Below are 20,888 nucleotides of genomic sequence, written 5' to 3'. Positions count from 1 at the left end.
CAATGCTTTAACATAAAATGTTGAGTTTTATATCTATGTAAGAAAGAGAATCTCTGAAAAAGTGAGGGAAGGGAAATAACACCATAGGGACTTTTAATTTTTCTACATAAAAAAATAATAGAAATTATAAATATTTCTCTAATTTAGTACTTGTTAATTTTTCTCCTTCATAATAAATCCTTAAGAGAGAACATGCTGTTTGAAGAGTTATGTTACATTTAATTTGAAAGATAAAATTGGAGGATAGCCTTCAAAAATTATACTACTTGAACTTTACATCAGTTGTGCATTTGCCTAAACCATTACAAAAAAAAAAATTCAAGGGACTGGAGTGATAGTACAGTAGGTGGGGTGCTTCCCTTGCATGCCGCAGACCTGGGTTGATCCTTGATATCCCATATGGTCCCTTGAGCCCTCCCGGAGTGATCCCTGAATGCAGGGCCAGAAGCAGTCCAGAGCACAGTCAGGTATGGTCCCAAACTAAAAACAGAACCCCTACTTGTTTTTAAATACCCTTAATAAAACAAATTGCTGTCACATTTATATGTCATTTTACATCCCAATGAGTCTTCTAGATCTTTGGTTCAATCTATTAAAAAAAAAAAACCTACAAGGAATTTTAGGTACAACATATTTTGGGGATATAGGTCCTTTGTTATTGGAACAAATACTCTCTCCCTGACACAGAACACTGATATTTTATTTATTTGGGTTTTGGGGCACACCAGGTTTTGCTCAGGATCACTCTTAGGAGTATGAGGGATTATATGTAGTGCCAGGAATTGAACCTGGGCTGGAGGTATGCAAGCCAAATGCCTTACCCGCTGTACTATTTCCCTAGCCCCAAATGTTATTTTTATTGCAAATAAACCATGCTGCCAAGCTATCAACAATTTTAAAGCTCACTGACATTCTTAAATTAACCTTTCACAAGCTTGCTAACAGTTTTACAATATTAAGTCTTCCCATTTGGAAACAAGGCAATTTTTCAGGAGTGTTTTTAGTATTCTCCAAATAGTTCATATTAATATTTCTTATGGCAGGTATTCCTATAGATTTGATAATTTTGGATGCTGCTGAGAACTCTTTCACCTATTATGCTATTTAGCAAGTTTAAATCTATTAAATTGCAGTTACTACTAATGTAATTTTAAACTATAACAATTATAACAATTTTTTAGTCTATCTTCTGAAATTCTATGTTTGACTGCAAATATAACCTATGGTAAATATTAAGAATCTGGTCCCAACATTTAAATCTTATTTTGTTTTCCTTTTTTTTTTGTTTTCCTACTTAGCACAAAACAAGACTTCCCTATTTAATTAATAGCTACTGCAGTGAACCAAACAAATATAATCACATAATTACATATTTTACATGTAATCCTATAAATATACATCTAGATTTTCTTTTGGATTACTAAGTAGGTCAGTACCTCCATCTTACATAGAAACAGTCAGATATCAGAATTTACAGGACTACATCTTTTTAAAAAATGAAAAATCCTGTGTTTCTAAGTGATCCTTAAAATATTCATTATCAATTCACAATTTTTACCTTCACATGCATTTACAAATATGCTAATCAAACATAAATAGTTTTAAAACCTTGGCATGAGTACATAGATTTTGAATAACAGTTGTGAGTTTTGTAGTTCAACGATTAGAGAAACCAGTGACTAATAAGCAAGCAGAATCTCTGTAAAATTCAGCCTTAAAATGGAAAAGTAACCATCTTTCATTTTAGGACCTGAAACTTAACAATAAATAATTTAAATCCTAATCAACTGAAACCAATGGCCAACATCCATTATAAGCCAAGAGACTATAAAATCAAGCTCCTGGTAGAGATCGACTCAGAGTCTCTTGCCCTCCCCCCGCCCCCGCCTCTCGGAGTGGGTGGGTTGAGTTTCCCTGCCCGCCCCAAGCAGAGCCCCTGCAGCTCTGGAACTCAGCCACAGCCATACACAAGGCCCCTCTCCACACGTTCGGACGAGCCTCACGCATGAAGGAACTGGCAGAGAAACCCAGGTGTGCGGGACCCAGGTCTGAGATCTCTAAGCCTGCTCAGATCAGGACTGGGCCTCTTCCATCTGGATCCCTCATTTTCCAGTAGCTAGGTGGTCACACCCAGAAACTGGCCCAGGTGCCGTTTAATCCCATCAATGGCCAACATCCAGAGACTATAAAACCAAGCTCCTGGACATCTTATAGCGTAGTTCTCCCTCTCGGAGAACCTAGCAAGCTACCAAGTTTCCTGCCCGCATGGGAGAGCCTGGCAAGCTCCCTGTGGCTTATTCATATGCCAAAACCAATAATAATGATGGGTCTCATTCCCTTGACCCTGAAAGAACCTCCAAAGTGGTACTGCTGGGAAGGACAAGTAAAGAGATGCTTCTAAAATCTCAGGGCTAGGACGAATGGAGACGTTACTGAGAGCACTCGAGAAAATTGTTGAAAATTGACGATCAATGGGATGATGATGATGATGATGATGATGACCAAATGAAAAGTGTACATAACCTTTCTTTTTATATTCTATCTGTTACTAAAAAAAATCTAGCACAAATACAGAAGGAATTACATTCCCAAATCTGGACTATTTCATATCACAGCTTACACAGTTTTTATTCCATGACCAAACCTTACAATTTTCTGAGTACTACATAGATTTTAAAATTGTAAAATAGGAAAATCTTCTGTAGATGGGCAGCAGTAACCAAAAAAAGGTTATTTCCTGACAGCAATATCAACGTGAATTACTTCAACTTGTAATATCAGAGAAATGAAGGCCAATCCTACAGTTCGCTGAATAATGTCACAATTTTTAACTTATAAAAAGTCAAATCTTTAAATATGATTATGTAATTATCTCTCTAATCAACACAGCATGAACAATTAAACTAGAAAACCTATAACCTATGGAGATTTCTAACTCCAACATGACATATAAACCAGGGTAGACTCCTCAAAGTCAAATCTAATTCTACTGATATTTATTATTTTTTACTATTATTGGGTTTGTGGGTCATATCTGGGTGGTGTTCATGGCTAGCACCTTACTGCTGGTGGTGCTCAGGAGACCATATATGGTGTCGGAGACCAAACCTGGGTCAGTCACGTGCAATGCAAGTACCCAAACTGTTATACTGTTTCTTTGGCTGCTGAAATTTATTTTATATACAACAATCCAGTTTTTTCCCCAAAGTTCCATTCGCTCAAAAGACTGGCTGCTACACTTGGCACATTTACACACTGCTTATGGATTATTAGTATTTTCGGTTTTTTCTTTGTGAATGTGTTTAATTCAGAAACAAAAATCTTATTTTTGATGAGACAAAAAATAATCAATTTTACCTAGACTCCCAAAACCTTATACTCTATCTCTTATCATTAAAATTTTTAATCCTAAATTTCTAAACGCTTGTTTTAAAATTGAAACTCATCTCCTTCCTTAATCCTTCTACCTAACTAGTAACATCACCAGTACCAACATGAATTTAGGGAAACTAACTGGAAATCTTGAGTTCGTCTTCAGATTCCAACTTTTTCATTTCATCTTCTCAACTGGCATAATGTTTTGCTTTCTATAATAATAGTTTTGTTTCCACTATCTCTATCCCTGAACACTTAGGTGTTAGGTGCTATGAAACATCTACTACACTGGCTATTTGTGAACCTTTCTTACTGCCTTCATTTTTCTGTAACTGAAAGCAACATCCCTATTTGTGACTGTAATTTGGTATTTAACATGTTGGTGACCATAATACTGTTTAATGCTTATGTTTTATAATGTTTATGGAGTGATAGCAGAGCGGGTAGGGCATGTGCCTTGCACACAGCTGACCCGCGTTCTATTCCTCTGTCCCTTTTGGAGAGCCTGGCAAAGCTACCGAGAGTATCCTGCCCGAATGACAAAGCCTGGCAAGCTATCTATGGTGTATTCGATATGCCAAAAACAGTAACAAGTCTCACAATGGAGACATTACTGGTGCCCGCACGAGCAAATCAATGAACAATGGGATGACAGTGCTACAGTACTACAATGAGCTGTGAGCTATATGTATGTTTGTAAAATATTCTGTGTATATAATCAAAACAAAAATGAGGGACTGGGTCAGTAGTACAGCCAGCACAGAATTTGCCTTGCACATGGCCAAACTGGGTTTGATCCACAACATCTCATTATTATAGTACTTCAAGCACAATCAGGAGTAATTCCTGAGTGCAGAGCCAGGGAGTAATCCCTGAACATTGCCACATACGACCCAAAAAAAAAAAAACAAACCTACAAAATTGAGTCAAATGAGGAAAGAAAACATCACATATTAGAAGGGAAAATATTATTTCATAAAACTTTTGCTATAATTATACACAAACACACACACATTTTATGTACTACATACATGTTTGGCCAAGTGTTTTGCCCAGAGAGTTGGCAAACAAATGTGTCATCAGTTAAAACGTGTTCCCCCAGAAGATATGCTGAGATCCTAACCAAGCTCAGAATTGGAGTTATGCTACATAAGTCAAGAAACGTCTACAACAGAAATTTAAAAAGGAAAAGAAGTATCCTTCTCCTAAGGCTTGAGGGAGTATGAGCCTGTTAATACCTTGATTTTAGACTTTGGGTCTCCAATAAACTTGTTACGGTGAATATCCATTTTGGGGTCATATCAATAGTTCAGAGAGTAGGTCACTTGCCTTGCACTCAACTGACCCAAATTCAATCCCTGGCATCTCAAATGGTCTCCCAAGCACTTCCAGGGAAAATTCCTTAATGCAGGGCCAGGAGTAACCTCTGAGCATCACCAAGTATGGCTCAAAAGCAAAAAGTTAAAAAAAAAAAAAAATATGCACAATTCACTAAGAATGTGACTCAGTAAAATGCATGCATTGTATAAATGAGTTCTGGGTTTGATATCCAGTACAGCAATGAATAAATACAACTTATAATAATTTGGCATAGTAGCTTTATGGAATTAATACACAGAAATTACATCTTAGTCATGTTTCAAGAATTTTTTCTAACTTTAGAATTTCAGAAGGATAAAAATCCATGAATGAAGCCATTATCATAACCACGTGTATTTTAGTATATGATAAGCACTTCTAGAATATTTTAAGACAAAACTCAAAATTTTTGTTTTGGGGGGCCACATCCTGCATCACTCAGGGACTACTCCTGGCTATTCTCAGTGTCATATGTTGCTGGATATCGAACTGGGTTTAACTGCACTGCAAATTCTACTACCTCTCTGGGCTTGGAGCCAAATCTTTTTATTTTTAATATCCTCATGTAAAATGGTTTCTTCTTGCTACTTTTCTATACATCATCATTTTTTTTCCCTTTGTAGCACTAATAATGATATATTACACTGCATTTATATTCTCATTTTCTGCTTGTTTCCTTAATAAAAAGCAAGTTCTGTGTGGACAGGTCTTGCTTCTATGTGCCTGGCACATAGCAGGATCAGACAAGTTCATAAATAAATGACAGAGAACACTTACCTATTTATATTTTTGCCTATGTCCTTCCTCCTGTCCTTCTCTTCTAAACCAAAGAATCCTTAGAATCTGATGAGATTTCATACATACACATTTCTCTCCTCTCCTCTCCTCCCTCTCTCCCCCCCCCCCACATATATATCTGGTAAGATTTCAAACCGTTCTATACATGCTACCACAGGGACTGGCAAGCTATATACTATGACCCAAATCTAACCAGCAGGCTGTAGTACATAAAGTTTTTATATACCATCACCCAGTCATATAATACTGTTTGTGGCTGTATTTATACTACAGAGGCAGAGCTGAGTAATTGTGACAGACTGGAAGGTCTGCAAAGCTTAAAATATTTACTGGATCCACAAAATAAGGCCTCTTTTTTAAAACTATTTATATTTATACAATGTTTGACATTTAATTACAAACTCTCCAAGGATTATTAAGAAACTAATGCTAGGGAATGAGGATATGGTTCAGAAATAGAGCAGTTGCCTTATTATCTGTGAGGTCCCAGGTTCTATTCTTGGTACCACATGGCTTCCTAAGCACCAACAGGAGCAACACTTGAGCAAACACTAAGCTGGAAGTAGTCCCAGAGCACTGCTGGGTATGGCCCAGAACAAAACCCCAAACAATAAAAGATATTTGTGTTGGAATTAGGTTTTACCTTATTGTAATTCTTGGCTAATTCCAGCATTTCTTTTACCACTGATTCATTGTGTTTACAGTGTTCACTGTAGTCTTGAAGTGTCAAACCTTCCATCCAACTCTTCTTATGCAAATTTAGCAACATCTGGAAAATATGAAAACATTATTTTCCTTTATTGAGAGTATTTTCTTCTGTTGCCTTTGAGAAACACTTCACAGAAAAAACCTGACATTTTAAAATCAATTTAAATTTAATTTTTAAACAATTTAAATCAACCTTAAAAAGAATTATACAAATCCAACTCCCAAAGCCTTTGCATTTACTATCTTTACAGGGAAGATTTTTTTTCTCTATCTTTGCATTTTATCTTCCTCACTTTTTAAAAGATAAATGACTTCCTTGTCCAATTCACTCTCCACTGTCTTAAATAATTTTTCCCATTAACTTGCTTATTTTTATAATACTGTCAACAACTGAGATTTGTTTACTTGTTTACTATATTTCTCTTACATGAAACAGAAATCAAGAGGGCAAAAATTTCGTTCTATTTCACAGGTGCCTAGATACTAGAACACTAATCATTGCAGACAATAGTATCTCCGAATAAACAAATGAATAAATAAAACTCTATTACACAAGGGATTTGTAATGGTCCAGCTATCAAATGACAAGCACACCTAGGATGCATGCCCAGCACGTGCCCAACCTAAGTTTGATTCCTGGAATTACACTGCATCCTTGGGCAACTGCACTGAATGCTAACCTGTTTGGCCAACAACTGCTCTTGGAGGCCTGGGCTTCCCGAGTACTGCCTGGGAGCCCCCAAGCCAAAAGTAAATTAATTAATTAAAAATTAAAACTTCTTCACTGTGAATGACCCCTAGTGGTACTCAGGAGGCCATATATGTGCTGGGAATCAAACCAATGCCCTTGTGGCAGCAGCCACATCCAAGGCCAATGCTTTGTCTTCTGTACAGTCTAGACTTTCTCTCTCTTTCTCTGGCCCCAGAAGCTGTCTATTTTAAATAATAAGACCCATTAGTCAGAAAACTGCAACCATATATGGAAGTCTAGAAAAAGTAAAAAGTAACAGTATAGAGGTATGCAGCTCTATGTGTACAAAATTGTTTACATGTTGGAAAATACATTTCTCGTCAAAGCACCTAGAGATTTTTCAAACATGAAAGCTCAAAAATTGCCTCTTTGAAGACAAGGTCGGCAAAACCCTCCACGATATTGAAGATAAACGTATCTTCAAAGGTGACACGGAACTAAGCAATCTAGTAAAAACAGAGATCAACAAATGGGACTACATTAAACTAAAAAGCTTCTGCACCGCAAGATATACAGTGACCAGAATACAAAGACTATCCACAGAATGGGAAAGGATATTTACACAATACCCATCAGATAAGGGGTTGATATCAATGGTATATAAAGCACTGGTTGAACTCTACAAAAAGAAAACATCCAACCCCATCAAAAAATGGGGCGAAGAAATGAACAGAAACTTTACCAAGGAAGAAATACGAATGGCCAAAAGGCACATGAAAAAGTGCTCTGCATCACTAATCATCAGAGAGATGCAGATCAAAACAACCATGAGATACCACCTCACACCACAGAGACTGGCACACATCCAAAAGAACAAAAGCAACCGCTGTTGGAGAGGATGTGGGGAGAAAGGGACCCTTCTACACTGCTGGTGGGAATGCCGGCTAGTTCAGCCCTTTTGGAAAACAGTATGGACGATTCTCAGAAAACTAGAGGTTGAGCTCCCATTTGACCCAGCAATACCACTGCTGGGAATATATCCCAGAGAGGCAAAAAAGTACAATCGAAACAACATCTGCACATGTATGTTCATCGCAGCACTGTTTACAATAGCCAGAATCTGGAAAAAACCCGAATGCCCCAAAACGGATGACTGGTTGAGGAAACTTTGGTACATCTATACAATGGAATACTATGCAGCTGTTAGAAAAAAGGAAGTCAAGAATTTTGTAGTTAAGTGGATGGGCATGAAAAGTTTCATGCTGAGTGAAATGAGTCAGAAAGAGAGAGACAGACATAGAAAGACTGCACTCATCTATGGTATATAGAATATCAGAGTGGGAGACTAATACCCTAGAACTGTAGAAATAAGTACCAGGAGGTTGACCCCATGGCTTCGCGGCTGGCCTCACGTTCCGGGGAAAGGTCAACTCAGAGAAGCGATCACCAACTACATTGTAGTTGAAGGCCATGTGGGGGAAGGGAGTTGCGGGCTGAATGAGGGCTAGAGACTGAGCACAGCGGCCACTCAACACCTTTATTGCAAACCACAAGAGCTAATTAGAGAGAGAGAACAGAAGGGAATGCCCTGCCACAGTGGCAGGGTGGGGTGGGGGGGAGATGGGATTGGGGAGGGTGGGAGGGACACTGGGTTTACGGGTGGTGGAGAATGGGCACTGGTGAAGGGATGGGTTCCCGAACTTTGTATGAGGGAAGTATAAGCACAAAAGTGTATAAATCTGTAACTGTACCCTCACGGTGATTCTCTAATTAAAAATAAATAAATTATAAAAAAAAAATTGCCTCTTTGGTTCATAGTGAAATTTAAAAATTAAAAAAAAAAAATCCTATACTAGCATCCCAAATTCTTTTAAATTCCTCCCCCCACCATCTTCTCCACAGTGTTCTAGAAAAATGTAACCAGTGGGAAATTTGGCACAGTTGCTCCTCTCTATGCTATAAAGTCAAGCTATATTTGATAACTTGATTTTCCTGCTATTTCAAAAGCAGCAAATTCCCACACAGTAGCTAATATTCCTATCACTCCTAGGCAATGATTCTACTAACAAAGTAAATCAATGATTCAGGTGAAGTTTTGTGTCAAGTATATATGTCGATTGGGTAAGAGTATAGGTAGATTTTGTTTGGTACCAAGCAAGCATTTAAAATGAACTCCAAAGAACATAAACATAACATTAATCTATAATTGTGTGTATGTGTGTGTGTAAGAGTGCACATACATGTTTCTTTCATGTCAAGAATAATGCCTAAATTTTGGGGCACTAAATATAAAAAAGGAAAAAAATCTTATAGGTCTGAATAATTTATTAGTTATCCAGATTAATCATTAACTGATTATTTCCAAATAGCGCTTGCTAGGTATCACTCTGATAAAATACTTATATCTAAATAAATCCTCCATGACCTATATCTATGTATAGTTAAAAGTGTTGAAACTACACTTGAAGCAATCTACTTAATCTATCACTGTAGAGATCAAAGTTGGAACAAAAGCAAGCAGCTAAAGAATTTTTTTTTTTTTTTTCTGCCACAACCTGGCAGTGCTCAGGGCTTATTCCTTGTTCTGTGTTCAGGGATCATTCTTAAGAGGTCCTCAGGAGACCATACAGGGTGTCAGAGATAGAAGCCAGGTTGGCCACATGCAAGACACAGTGTTCTAGCCCCATATATGGAGACTTGTAGTTCTCCATCTCATCTAAAGAAAAGGGGAAACCAGTCTCCTGCAGCCCCTTTACTCATCACTATGCTCAAGTACCCACACTCTTTGTGTGTGTTTGTAGAGTTTAAACCAGTGGTTATCACACTTAAAAAATTTTTTCTAACAAAAATCTTATATAGCACTATATATAAATAAAATATATACACATCTAAGATTAATCTAACATGAGATTTTTTTTTTGTTTTTTTTTGGGGGGGTCACACCTGGCAATGCACAGGGGCCACTCCTGGCTCTGCACTCAGGAATTACCCCTGGTGGTGCTCAGGGAACCATATGGGATGCTGGGAATCGAACCCGTGTCGGCCGCGTGCAAGGCAAACACCCTACCCGCTGTGCTATCTCTCCAGCCCCTAACATCAGATTTATATAGATTAAAAATGGAAATTAAGTAGACATGTTAAGTCTAACTTAGTTTCCCTCCTGTATACACCATATGTACTAGAATTCCCTTTTAAAGAAACCTTGTTAACTACTAATTACTTATCGTGTTTGGACTTCAGAGTGCTCTTAGGAACCAAAGCTTATTGGATGAAAATAGTACTGTGTTCATAAAAAGGTTTTTAAAGTCTTTCTCAGATATAACTACAAAAAAACAATTTGGAGGACATGTAATAGTAAAGGAAAAAAGCAATTTTGAATTTTAAAGAGCAATAGGGGCCAAAGAGATAGAACTATGGGTAGGGTGCTTGTCCTGTAAGCAGCTGCCAGGGTTTAATTCCCAGCGGCATAATGGTTCCCTATGCTCCACCAGGAATGATTCCTGAGTGCAGAGCCTGGACTAAGCCCTATGTCACACTCTACTCACCTCCCACACCACAAAACAATAGGGAGACAAATATTTGGCATTAAGGAAGAGGAATAAAAAGAAGCAATCCCACAATATTTGAATAATCCTAAAATAGTAGAAACAAAGGAATGCTAGCCAATCTACTAGATGCTAGTTAAATGAAAAACTAATCAAAATTGGAACTTGATATAAGGAGATACAAAGTCAGCTCAAAACATTTGAAAGTCCCAAAATGCATTTCCCTTTAAGCTCATTTTTTGTTTAACTAGGTAAACATGGTAGCATATATGAAATCTAATTTATTTCTCTTAAATCTTGGAAAGTACTTAATAATGCAATTAAAAAACTTGGTCTAATGACTAAGAGAAATTAACCAGAAAAATCACAATGCTAGAAGTATTTTTGAAATTTCTCACAAAAATCAAACCAGAATGTTTTCTACTTTCTCTCCTACTTCACCATCTACAAAGATGGTAAACTGACATTTAAACCAATTAAACCATTTCTTTCTTTTAATTACATAATTCAAAAAGAATGAAAATATATATGCATCCCATCAAATGAAAGTGGGAAATCCAAATTTTAAAAACTCAGAAAATAATTTAAATGGCTTAATAAAGATATTTTTACTTTCCTAAGATTAAAAGTTAGAACTTACCTTCTGTTCAAGTTCATTTTTCCGATAGTTAATTGTAATGGAATAATAATGTCTGTTTAGCCCATGAATTAATGCCTAGATAAATTAGAAAAAAGACATTAATGTTTTTCATCTCATAAAATATGTATCCTATAACCTTAGCTCTATAGACTTGAAGAGTTGGGGGGTAGGGGGGCCATGTGATGCTAGTAAGCTCAGGGTCCTGTTGCTAGACATATATCCTATTTAATCTTAAGGATTTTTTCCCTCACCAAATTTAGAAGTGATGTTTAGAGATATGGTTCACATATTCTTCAAAGCTTCATAGTGCAAAGCACATAGTCACAAATTTTCATTGCCTAACTTAAAGTTGAAGATAGGGTTTAATGCCATCACAATCCAGATAAAAAAATAAACTTCATAATTTGAAAAAATATATACAATTTATTAAGTCTGATATGATGATTCTAAGAATCCGCTTTTTGCTATTTCAAAGGGCAAAAAAGGGCATTGAATTTTTTTTTTTTTGCTTTTTGGGTCACACCCAACGACGCTCAGGGGTTACTCCTGGCTTTGCATTCAGGAATTACTCCTGGCAGTGCTTGGGGGACCATATGGGATGCCGGGGATCGAACCCGGGTCGGCCGCGTGCAAGGCGAACGCCCTACCCGCTGTGCTATCGCTCCGGCCTCAGTTCTTTCTTTTTTTAATTCCACTATGCCCACACAAGAGAGCCTGGCAAGCTCCCTGTGGCGTATTCAATGATGGGTCCCATTCCCCTGACCCTGAAGAGCCTCTAATGCGGCACTGTTGGGAAAGACGAGTCAAGAGAAGCTGCTAAATCTCAGAGCTAGGATGAATGGAAACTTACTCCTAGCAAATGGATCAATGGGTGACAATCATATAGTGATACAGTGATATACTTTGTTACAACACAACTTAGGAAATTCCTGGATTAAAAGTCTTTGTATTTGAAGGATCAAGATAATAATACAGTACAGTCTTCTTAAACTTTGTTAACAAATAACACCCTACCAAGTACTAAAACATGTTAGATATGTACTGTGACATTCTATTCTTACATCCCTAACATCTGCTACAGTATGTGCTATGAAACCCCATAAGTGGAGTGACTGAAAATGGCTTATATATGATATCAAAGTTCTAAGAATATCTATTAAATCCTTATTCATTCCAATAATCCCTGGATGAGTAAACTAAGTTTCTCAGTGAGCAAAATTTTCTAAGTGCATAGAAATGCTGTATCATACAGATCAAAAACTAAAACTAATCAAGATATCTATCCTTAATGCATACTTACCTTATGTAAATTAGGAAGTAAATCTTAAGTGAAAGAAAAAAAAAGAGGTACCCAGTTCTCTCAGCAGACACAACCTGGCTGGAGAATGGAGCTTAAAACTACAATTTCAGGAAAAAAAAAACTGCCTTCTATCCTTGTGCCTTTATGCAGTGAATGCCCTAACTAGGTAATTCTATACAGTGATCATAAAGTTAATAAATCTACAGTCAGAAAATGCAGAACTGGGATCAGAGACATAACATAGTGGGTAAGGCACTTGCCTTGCATGCGTCTGACTTTGATTTCATTCCTTGCACCATATAGGGTCCCCTGAGTACCATCAGGAGGGATCCCTAACACGGAGCCAGGAGAAAGTCCTGAATACAGCTGGGTATGGCGCATCCCACCCATCAAATTAATAAAGTAATAATCTTAGAACTTCAGTGATGCATGAGCAAACTATAAAACATAAATATAGGCAGTTTACGAGAACATTTCACTACATTAGATGGAACTAGGTAGAACCATATTTTCTTGCAGGAATGCTAACATGAGTTGCTAAAATAAGATTCTTTAAGAATTGCTTCCTACAAAATGACTAAGTAAGATAGTCGAAAGTAAAAATATCTACCTAAATCATTTATTACTGACATTGCCTCTAATATCGAGAAGATATATATTCAATGCCACGCAAAATCAGGTTATTATAAGGCAGTTCATGAACTATATAATAATCTTATCAGCTGAAAGCCAAACTCCTAGAAAATTAAGGCATAGTTAAGATCTAAAGAAAAAATATTTTCCCCACATGGTTCCATAAGTCCAGCTAAGAGTGATTCTAAGCACAAAGCCAGGAATAAGCCCTGAGAACTGTCAGATGTGGCCCAAAGTTAATATAACTTTGGGGAGAAAGTTAATATAAGGTTCTCTATGAGACTTATTTAATGGTAGATACTTCAACATACTTCTTGGTTATTATAGTATATAGTTACTGGCACTATAAAAAATATTCTAAAGGCATCATTTCACTGTATAAAGTCTAAGAAATAAAACACAAGGACAAATCCCATAATCCTAGTACCTAAAGGTAATAATTACCAATACATTGTAAATAGTTAGACAATTAAAAAAAGTCTACAATGTTATCATAATTTTCCCCCACTACCTTGAGACTAATAGCAAAGAAATCAATATTAGAATCCCCATAGTGACCACAGAAATATTGACAATTGTTGTTGGGTTCCTAGTCTAGTATCTAAAAGTAGGTTTATGAGAAAGCGTCCTCTTAAATGAACCACTTTCCCTTAGTTTAAAATTATGTTAACAGATAACATTAAAATTTCTATTTTAGGTATCATGAAATACAGGTTCTTCAGGGCTGCTATTTCCCCCTATTGTTACCATCTATCTACTCTTAGAAATCTAAAAAAAAAAAAAAAAAAGTTTTAAGGTATGGCTTTATCCTATAACTTTTTGAATTGATCCCATGTGAGTGTTTTAGTATTGAAATAGTCTTAAAACTGTAAGGCACCCAGATAGATGTCATTCTGGTGGGCGCTATATAAACTGTGAGATAAATGTATTTACAGATTTTAATTGGAAGGCAAAACAAACTAAATTGAAAGGAAAAACAATGTTGCTGCAGCTACTATATACACATATCATTTTACAGCCTGCTTCAAAAGTTCCATCTTAAATTATATACTATATGGTAAGATTAAAAAATAATGGATTGATGTGGAGAGAAACATTTTAAAATTGACCTTTTTTAATTTTTAGGGTTAAAAAGCAGCTATCATGGCTTGAAATTTGCAACAGGTGGCTGCTGACTTGCAATTAGTAAAAACTTCTGGCAGAAAAATACTATGCAATAATCATTATGATCTTGGATTGTGAGATGCTACTTAACCTTTTGCAGAAAAAAAAAATAATGAAGCAGTATGCTGCTATGGGGGTTTATAAGAAAGGTCATTATCACTGGCTAAACAGGTCCAATAATATATTCTCTTGGAACATGCAAGCCTGGGCTTGTCTGTACCCAATCAAAAACACTGGTAGCTTATTTCATACTCATTAAACTTTGCAGCTTTCCCTGACTTGTTAAAAAAAAAAAATCTTTTTAAAAGCAACACACCTAAATCCTTTCCAACAAAACATTTCACTGTGATGAACATTTCAGCTGCATGACTGCTGCAAAGTGTCTTTATTATAAAGTTATCAGAGTGTAACCAGGGCTTAGCCATGTTAACTGTTAAAGCCACAACTCCCTAAAGATAACTGAATGACAGAGCAAGGTTGCAGAAGGAGAGTGCCAATAGCTACTATAATGTCTTTGTCCTGTGTTTTCTATTTAACCAAACATGGTGTTTCTGTCTTTTTAATTAATCTTCAGAGAAGCAATTAACTATATAGACACAGGTTGTGGTGCACTTAAAAACACATTTAAAATAATTTTTGCAGACAATAAAGATTTGTGTAAAAACAATGAGGCATGCAAATGATACACAGAAAACATTAAACACTCAGGAGAATATTAAGTGTCTGAATAACTGTAATGATAGAGGTTGATATTACAAGAAAGAGTAAATTATAAATTCTAATCAAAGTAATATATAGATGCTATTTATAGGATTCATTTAAAATATTGGCATTAAACAACGAAAAAAGGTAGAGAATTTAAAGTACAACAAAGTAAATGTTTCTAAGGATCTCTTGAAAGCATACATCAATTTTCCCATAATTTGCTGCTATGAGAAAGTCTACTAATCAACCAAATAACCAATCAACAATGATGGCAAATATATTCTATCTGATATTTCTAACCACTCTTTATTACAACTTTAAATATACAAAAATAGGTCACTATTAACTTTTATTTGGCTCTCCAAAAGGGTATCCAAAATTGTTAGGAAAGTTTATTAATGCCTATATATGAATAAATCTGATTTTGCAATAGGTCAAATTTTTTTTAAGCATAGAAAAAACTAACTACAAATGGCTAAGTGTTAGATCCTAAAATGTCTTTATAAGAGGTTTTAAAAATGTATAGCGGTTTTAACATTGTGGGATTTACCTGGATAGATGGCTTGTTTAAGTGACCCAGATTTGAAGTTGTTTGTCTTGGTTCATGTCCTAAGACCATCATATTAGCATTGATCAGTCTGAAGGCATCAATAACAACCTGTAAAAACAAGGTGTCAAGTCAATTCTTTTTTAAAAAACAAGTGATGATGCCAAGCAACAGTGGACAAGGCATGATCAACTTGCATCTGTTTCTGGCCTATTTCCAGAAAATCATTTAATTATAATATTAATAAAAAAGAACCTCCTGCTGACTGTGCCATCAGCACACCACCCTCTATCTTGTAATGTAAGGTGACACCAATTATTGCAATTTTCATAAAGCAGTAAAGAAAAATATTAACATTGCATCTTTATTATTGAAATATGTCATTACTAAACTTCCATCAAATAGCCTTCATTGGTGTGCACATGTTTGTCACCTAAATTTTACTTAACCAAAATGAATGACAAAGAGAAACTAAAACTGAAAGTGAGCACAAGCTAAGGGACCACATCTAAAGCCCAGCCCTGTCACATCAATTATACCTCCACAGTACTTGAAATGACAACAAAATTACAACCAGCAAGGTACTTGCTCCACTATTCTCTTCTAGTCAGATACCTTGTACTTCTTTTGACTATAAAAGACTTTATACCTTGTCTGATGGTCTTAAATGTCCAAGTCACTGTCAAGCATAGGAGGCACAATACAAGAAAACCAAGGTCATCTGTACTTGAAGTCAGGAACATGGTATAGAATGATATGGCCCTAAGTTCATAGTAAAGAAATAACAATAGGTATCCTCTTTTTGCTAAGTGCATTCAGTATTCTGTATAGAAAGTCTTTATGTACTTATATGATACAGTATCATCTATTAGCTCTTACATACTAAGAGAACAAGAATCATACTTTCCCTATGCTGTTTTCGGTTCGAAATCATGAATTTGAAAGTATTTAAACTTTTAAACATTGTCAAGTTTTATACTAAGGCATTGGAATTTTAAGACAAATTTAAGTTTCTGGGGGTGAGGGGAAGAGAATTTTATTTTATTTTATTTTACTGTTTTGTTTACTGGGTCACACCTGGTGATGCACAGGGGTTACTCCTGGCTCTGCACTCAAGAATCACTCCTGGTGGTGCTCAGGGGACCATATGGGATGCTGGGAATCGAACCCGGGTCAGCCACATGCAAGTCAAAAGCCCTACCCGCTGTGCTATCGCTCCAGCCCCCGGAGGAGAATTTTAAACTACCTAGAGAATAAATATTCATGACATAAAATAACATTAAAACAGGATAATATAAAATCTTTAGATTTGCCTTTAAAAGTGCTAAAGTAAGATTTATTAAAAAATATTTTATGAAAGCTATGATCAACTATATTTTTTCTCACTTGTAAAGTTACTGAAGATTATGAAAGACAAAAAATAAAATTTTGAAACTAAGTCAACTAAAATCCAATTGTCTGAAAATTTCTTTGTAGTAAGTTTAATATTAAGCTCTATGTATACTAAATAAGACTTCAAGAAAAGATCTTCCTTTCTACAAGTTTCCACAAAGGATCAACAGTACAAAAGAAAACCCACTTAGACCAAAGCACTGACAAGTAAAACAATGTAAGAACTTGTCCATTCTTGGAGGAAAAAAAATTAATTTTTCTTTGATTTCCAGCAGTGTGAACTTCCCCAAAGATTCGCCCTGCCTCAAAACTAAGTATATTCAAAATATGCATGACTTAATAGATTTTTCAAACACACTAACCGTAATTTTAAAAAATTACAGTAAATATAATCCAGACTCAACTTTCGCTTTCATGTATCTGGCATAGGTTTATAGTTGTACTTAAAAGTTTTCCTAGGGCTGGAGCGGTTGCACAGCAGGTAGGGCATTTGCTTTGCACGTGGCCAACCTGGGTTCGATTCCCAGCATTCCATATGGTCCCCTGAGCACCATCAGGAGTAATTCCTGACTGCAGAGCCAGGAGTAACCCTTGTACCTCGAAGGGTGAGACCCAAAAGGAAGGGGAAAAAAAAGTTTTCCTAGTCATAGTTTTCCACAAAGCAAAAATAAGTAGTAATAGCAAACATATTTAAATCAGATATAAGAAAAACTTTCCAACAATTTTTTTAAAGTACGCAAAATAAAACTGAATTATAAGAAAGAAAAGTGCCTCTCTCAATAGTCACACGATATGTATAAGCACACAATTAAAAGTTGGCAACATAAATATTAGTGGTAAAATATTTAAGATCAGTTTTGGTTTTAGAAAACTTTGATTCCATTTTAAGGTTTCAATAAAATTTATAGAAAAATAATCTATAAAACATGAAAATCCCAACATATCCCAACAAAATGCCTATATACATTTTTACACTGAGTCCTTTCAAACCAAAACAGTGGAGAGCAATATGCAAAAATTTCTAGAATATTTAAGCAGGTGTGAAACTTCCAAAGGAGGAAATAAAAATAACAGCTAAGTAGATATAATTTGCTAGGAAGTAAATCTGAAATATAAGTTATGTAACAGAAAAATACATAGATTAACATACTAGTCAACTTATAAATGAAGGTCTATATGAATTGATATGCTTAGATGGATAATTCCTGAGTAACAATATGATAGCCAATAGAAAACAAACACTTAACTACACTAAGATTAAAGGAATTTGCTGCCATCACTATAGCAACTGTCTTAAAGCAACTAACATGCTCAACAACCTGCAGACCAAAATTAGCCTTAGCATGCAATAAAATATAAATATGGCAATATAGTTTAAATTTTAATTTCTGTACAATTTTATAATTGCTTTTTTGCACTGTGAGAATAAGTGGATTTCTCCTTTAAAGCAAGCTATCAAAATAGACTCATTAATGTCCAGCACACTAATGAGCAATGGGTGAAGAAGGTGTTAATTATGCCACAGTAAGATTCAAGAAAAAGCCCTAGTGAGCACTTGAAGATGTGTATAAGCTAACGGCATTATGTATTTATAGCATGATTCAACAGAACGACAGCAAAATGGTCACTCTACTATGGTTAAGACCGAAAATTTAAATATTCTGAACAAGGACTAATTATGGCATTGATTAAAGAAGGCCAAAAGAAATACACTTTTTGGAGCAATACGACTTTTCTAAACAGTTTATTTGAAAGTATATGTGTCATTAAACTAGTTCAGTTGTCTTACAAACCCAAACAATAACCTAACCAAAAAACTTTGCACAAAAACTACTCCCACAAAACTTGACAAAAACACCCAGCTAAAGTATGAAAGATATTTTCATGAATGATACCAGACTTTTTATCATTTTTTTCCATGCTGAAATCCTACACACCACACTGAATCTCTACTCACTAGTCTGACCATTTAATTTTTTCTGCTGGAACAAGTGCCTTGAGACTTTTCAGAGGTCACTGCAACAGTAGACAGCTTATAACAAAACCATTAGCAGTTTGGCTAGCTAAGGGAAACCTCTTACTTTCCTTTTTTGTTTATTATCACTGCATGAATCTGCAGCATATGATAGTTTATAATTTCTCAGGCTTGTTAAATTCATGTTAAAGGTCTGTTTTCTTGTTGAATAAATTTTGTTCATATAATGCTGCCTATTTCATACACTCAGTCTTTAATAGCACCTTTGGTCTATGCGCAACTCACAGATCAAAACAGAGGACTAAAATAGGGGTTGATGATGCTATTTACATGTGTGATTCCTGCTGTCTTCTTGTTAGTAGCTTTAATATAATAGAAGACCTTGTCTGTTTTGTAATTAACACATCTTTACTGGAGAGATATTTGGAAGTGATTGCTGTGAATATACTGGTTAGTAAAATAAACACAATCACACACCACTTTCTGTTATCAGACAAATTTGTGAATTGTACACATTATACTCCAGATCAACAAACTGTGATATAACAGCCAAGTAGAAGACACATATTTATATAACCCTTTATTTTTCTGAAAATATGTATTCACTCTGACCTTGCAAATATAATTAGCTTGTGGGATGTGCAGATTTCAGTACCATGGTTGCTTTACTAATTGCAACTCTTGGAAATAGATACTAAATATTTGGAAGCTGCCAATACAAAATAAAAACTGCATCTTTTTTTGTACATCTGTCTTAGCTTATAAAAGCAAAATCGTTTTAAAAACAATACTGTGTTCCACATTTATTCCAAGCATACCCAAGGGTCAAAGACACATCAATTCCATTTTAATAATAATCTAGTTTGTGACTTAAAACTTTTATTTTTAAATTCAGTTTAATCCATAATTTGGCTACTTCATGAATATAGTATAGTGATTTCAATATGCTATTTATTTTTAAATTCATAGTTCTAATCAGCGGCTAGTTCACTGAAAGATTAAATTTCTTATATACCAATCTATAGTTCCTAATTTTTACATATCATAAAAAGCTGTTTTAAAACTATAACTCTTAAAATTAATGTAAAATTTTTCCATCTCTTTTAACTGTAGCTCTCTTTTGCATTTCCAATTACGCCAGTTACTATGGAAAGTGTTTATATGTTTATTTACATAAGCTGTATTAAAATATTTTGGTTTTTAGGGGGAGCCACACCCAACTGTGCTCAGGATTTACTCCTGGAGGGCCTTGGGGGGACCATATGAGATGCTGGGGATCAAACCTGAAGGGTCACGTATAGCGCAAGTACCTTACTGGCTGTACCTATTGCTCCAGCCCATAAAATAAATTACTTTAAAAGCTTGAAAGAAAAAACTTAAAAAGTCTAAATCAGTATTTAAAAAAAAGAAAAGGAAAAAGGGGGTGTAAAGAAGGTACAATGTAGAAGCCCTGGATTCAAGCTCAATCCTTGGCACATGGTTCCAAAGTACCCACTGGGGAATGCCATGGTCCCTCTCCTACAGCTCTGCAGTGTCACCTGTGCCCCCCAAACAAAGGAAAATAAAGCTACAATTTAGTTACCATTTAGGGTTTATATTTAAAAGCACAAAAATTCACTACCATTTAATGTTTCTAAATGACTATAAAATGCTAGGTGAAGAAAGAAAAGCAACACCCTATATCAAATAGCTTTTATCACCTAGAAATGATACATTATCAACTGCTTAGATTGTTCCTAGATACTTTAAAAATTAAGGTTGCATGTGACATGGGAAGTTCTGCTGGGGTTTGTGACCACTTCGTTATTTCTGCTGTCATGCACTGCCAGACATCCAAAAACATCTTATGTCTCTAGTGAGCCCACAGCATAAAAAATTCAGAGAAATCTTACTTTTTATGCCATTTCCAATGAAAAGCACTAAGAACTAAAACTGACTCATGCCAAATGCATATCACTAAATTGCTGTGATTTCTTAGTTTCAAGTTTGCAACATTGAAATTATTTATAAAATGTCAATTTTAGCTCTGGAAAAGAAATTCCTGTGTGTATGTACG

At 35.5% G+C, this 20,888-nt stretch overlaps 1 protein-coding gene across 1 annotated transcript in view; it reads right to left on the bottom strand.

Annotated features, from left to right (window-relative positions):
* The window catches only part of PSMD14 (proteasome 26S subunit, non-ATPase 14), a 103,989-nt gene that overhangs the window by 8,815 nt on the left and 74,286 nt on the right, over positions 1-20,888 (bottom strand). Inside the window, exons 8-10 of the mRNA XM_055122775.1 lie at positions 15,469-15,576; positions 11,117-11,191; positions 6,176-6,301 (exon numbers count right to left, since the gene is read on the bottom strand). Coding sequence (XP_054978750.1) covers positions 6,176-6,301; positions 11,117-11,191; positions 15,469-15,576 — 309 coding nt within the window. The remainder of the gene's footprint in view (positions 1-6,175; positions 6,302-11,116; positions 11,192-15,468; positions 15,577-20,888) is intronic.

The sequence above is a fragment of the Sorex araneus genome, chromosome X (genome assembly GCF_027595985.1).
Source record: "Sorex araneus isolate mSorAra2 chromosome X, mSorAra2.pri, whole genome shotgun sequence".
NCBI lineage: Eukaryota > Metazoa > Chordata > Mammalia > Eulipotyphla > Soricidae > Sorex > Sorex araneus.
Note: the sequence above shows the minus strand (reverse complement) of the source record. Positions and strands in the feature narration are given on the sequence as shown.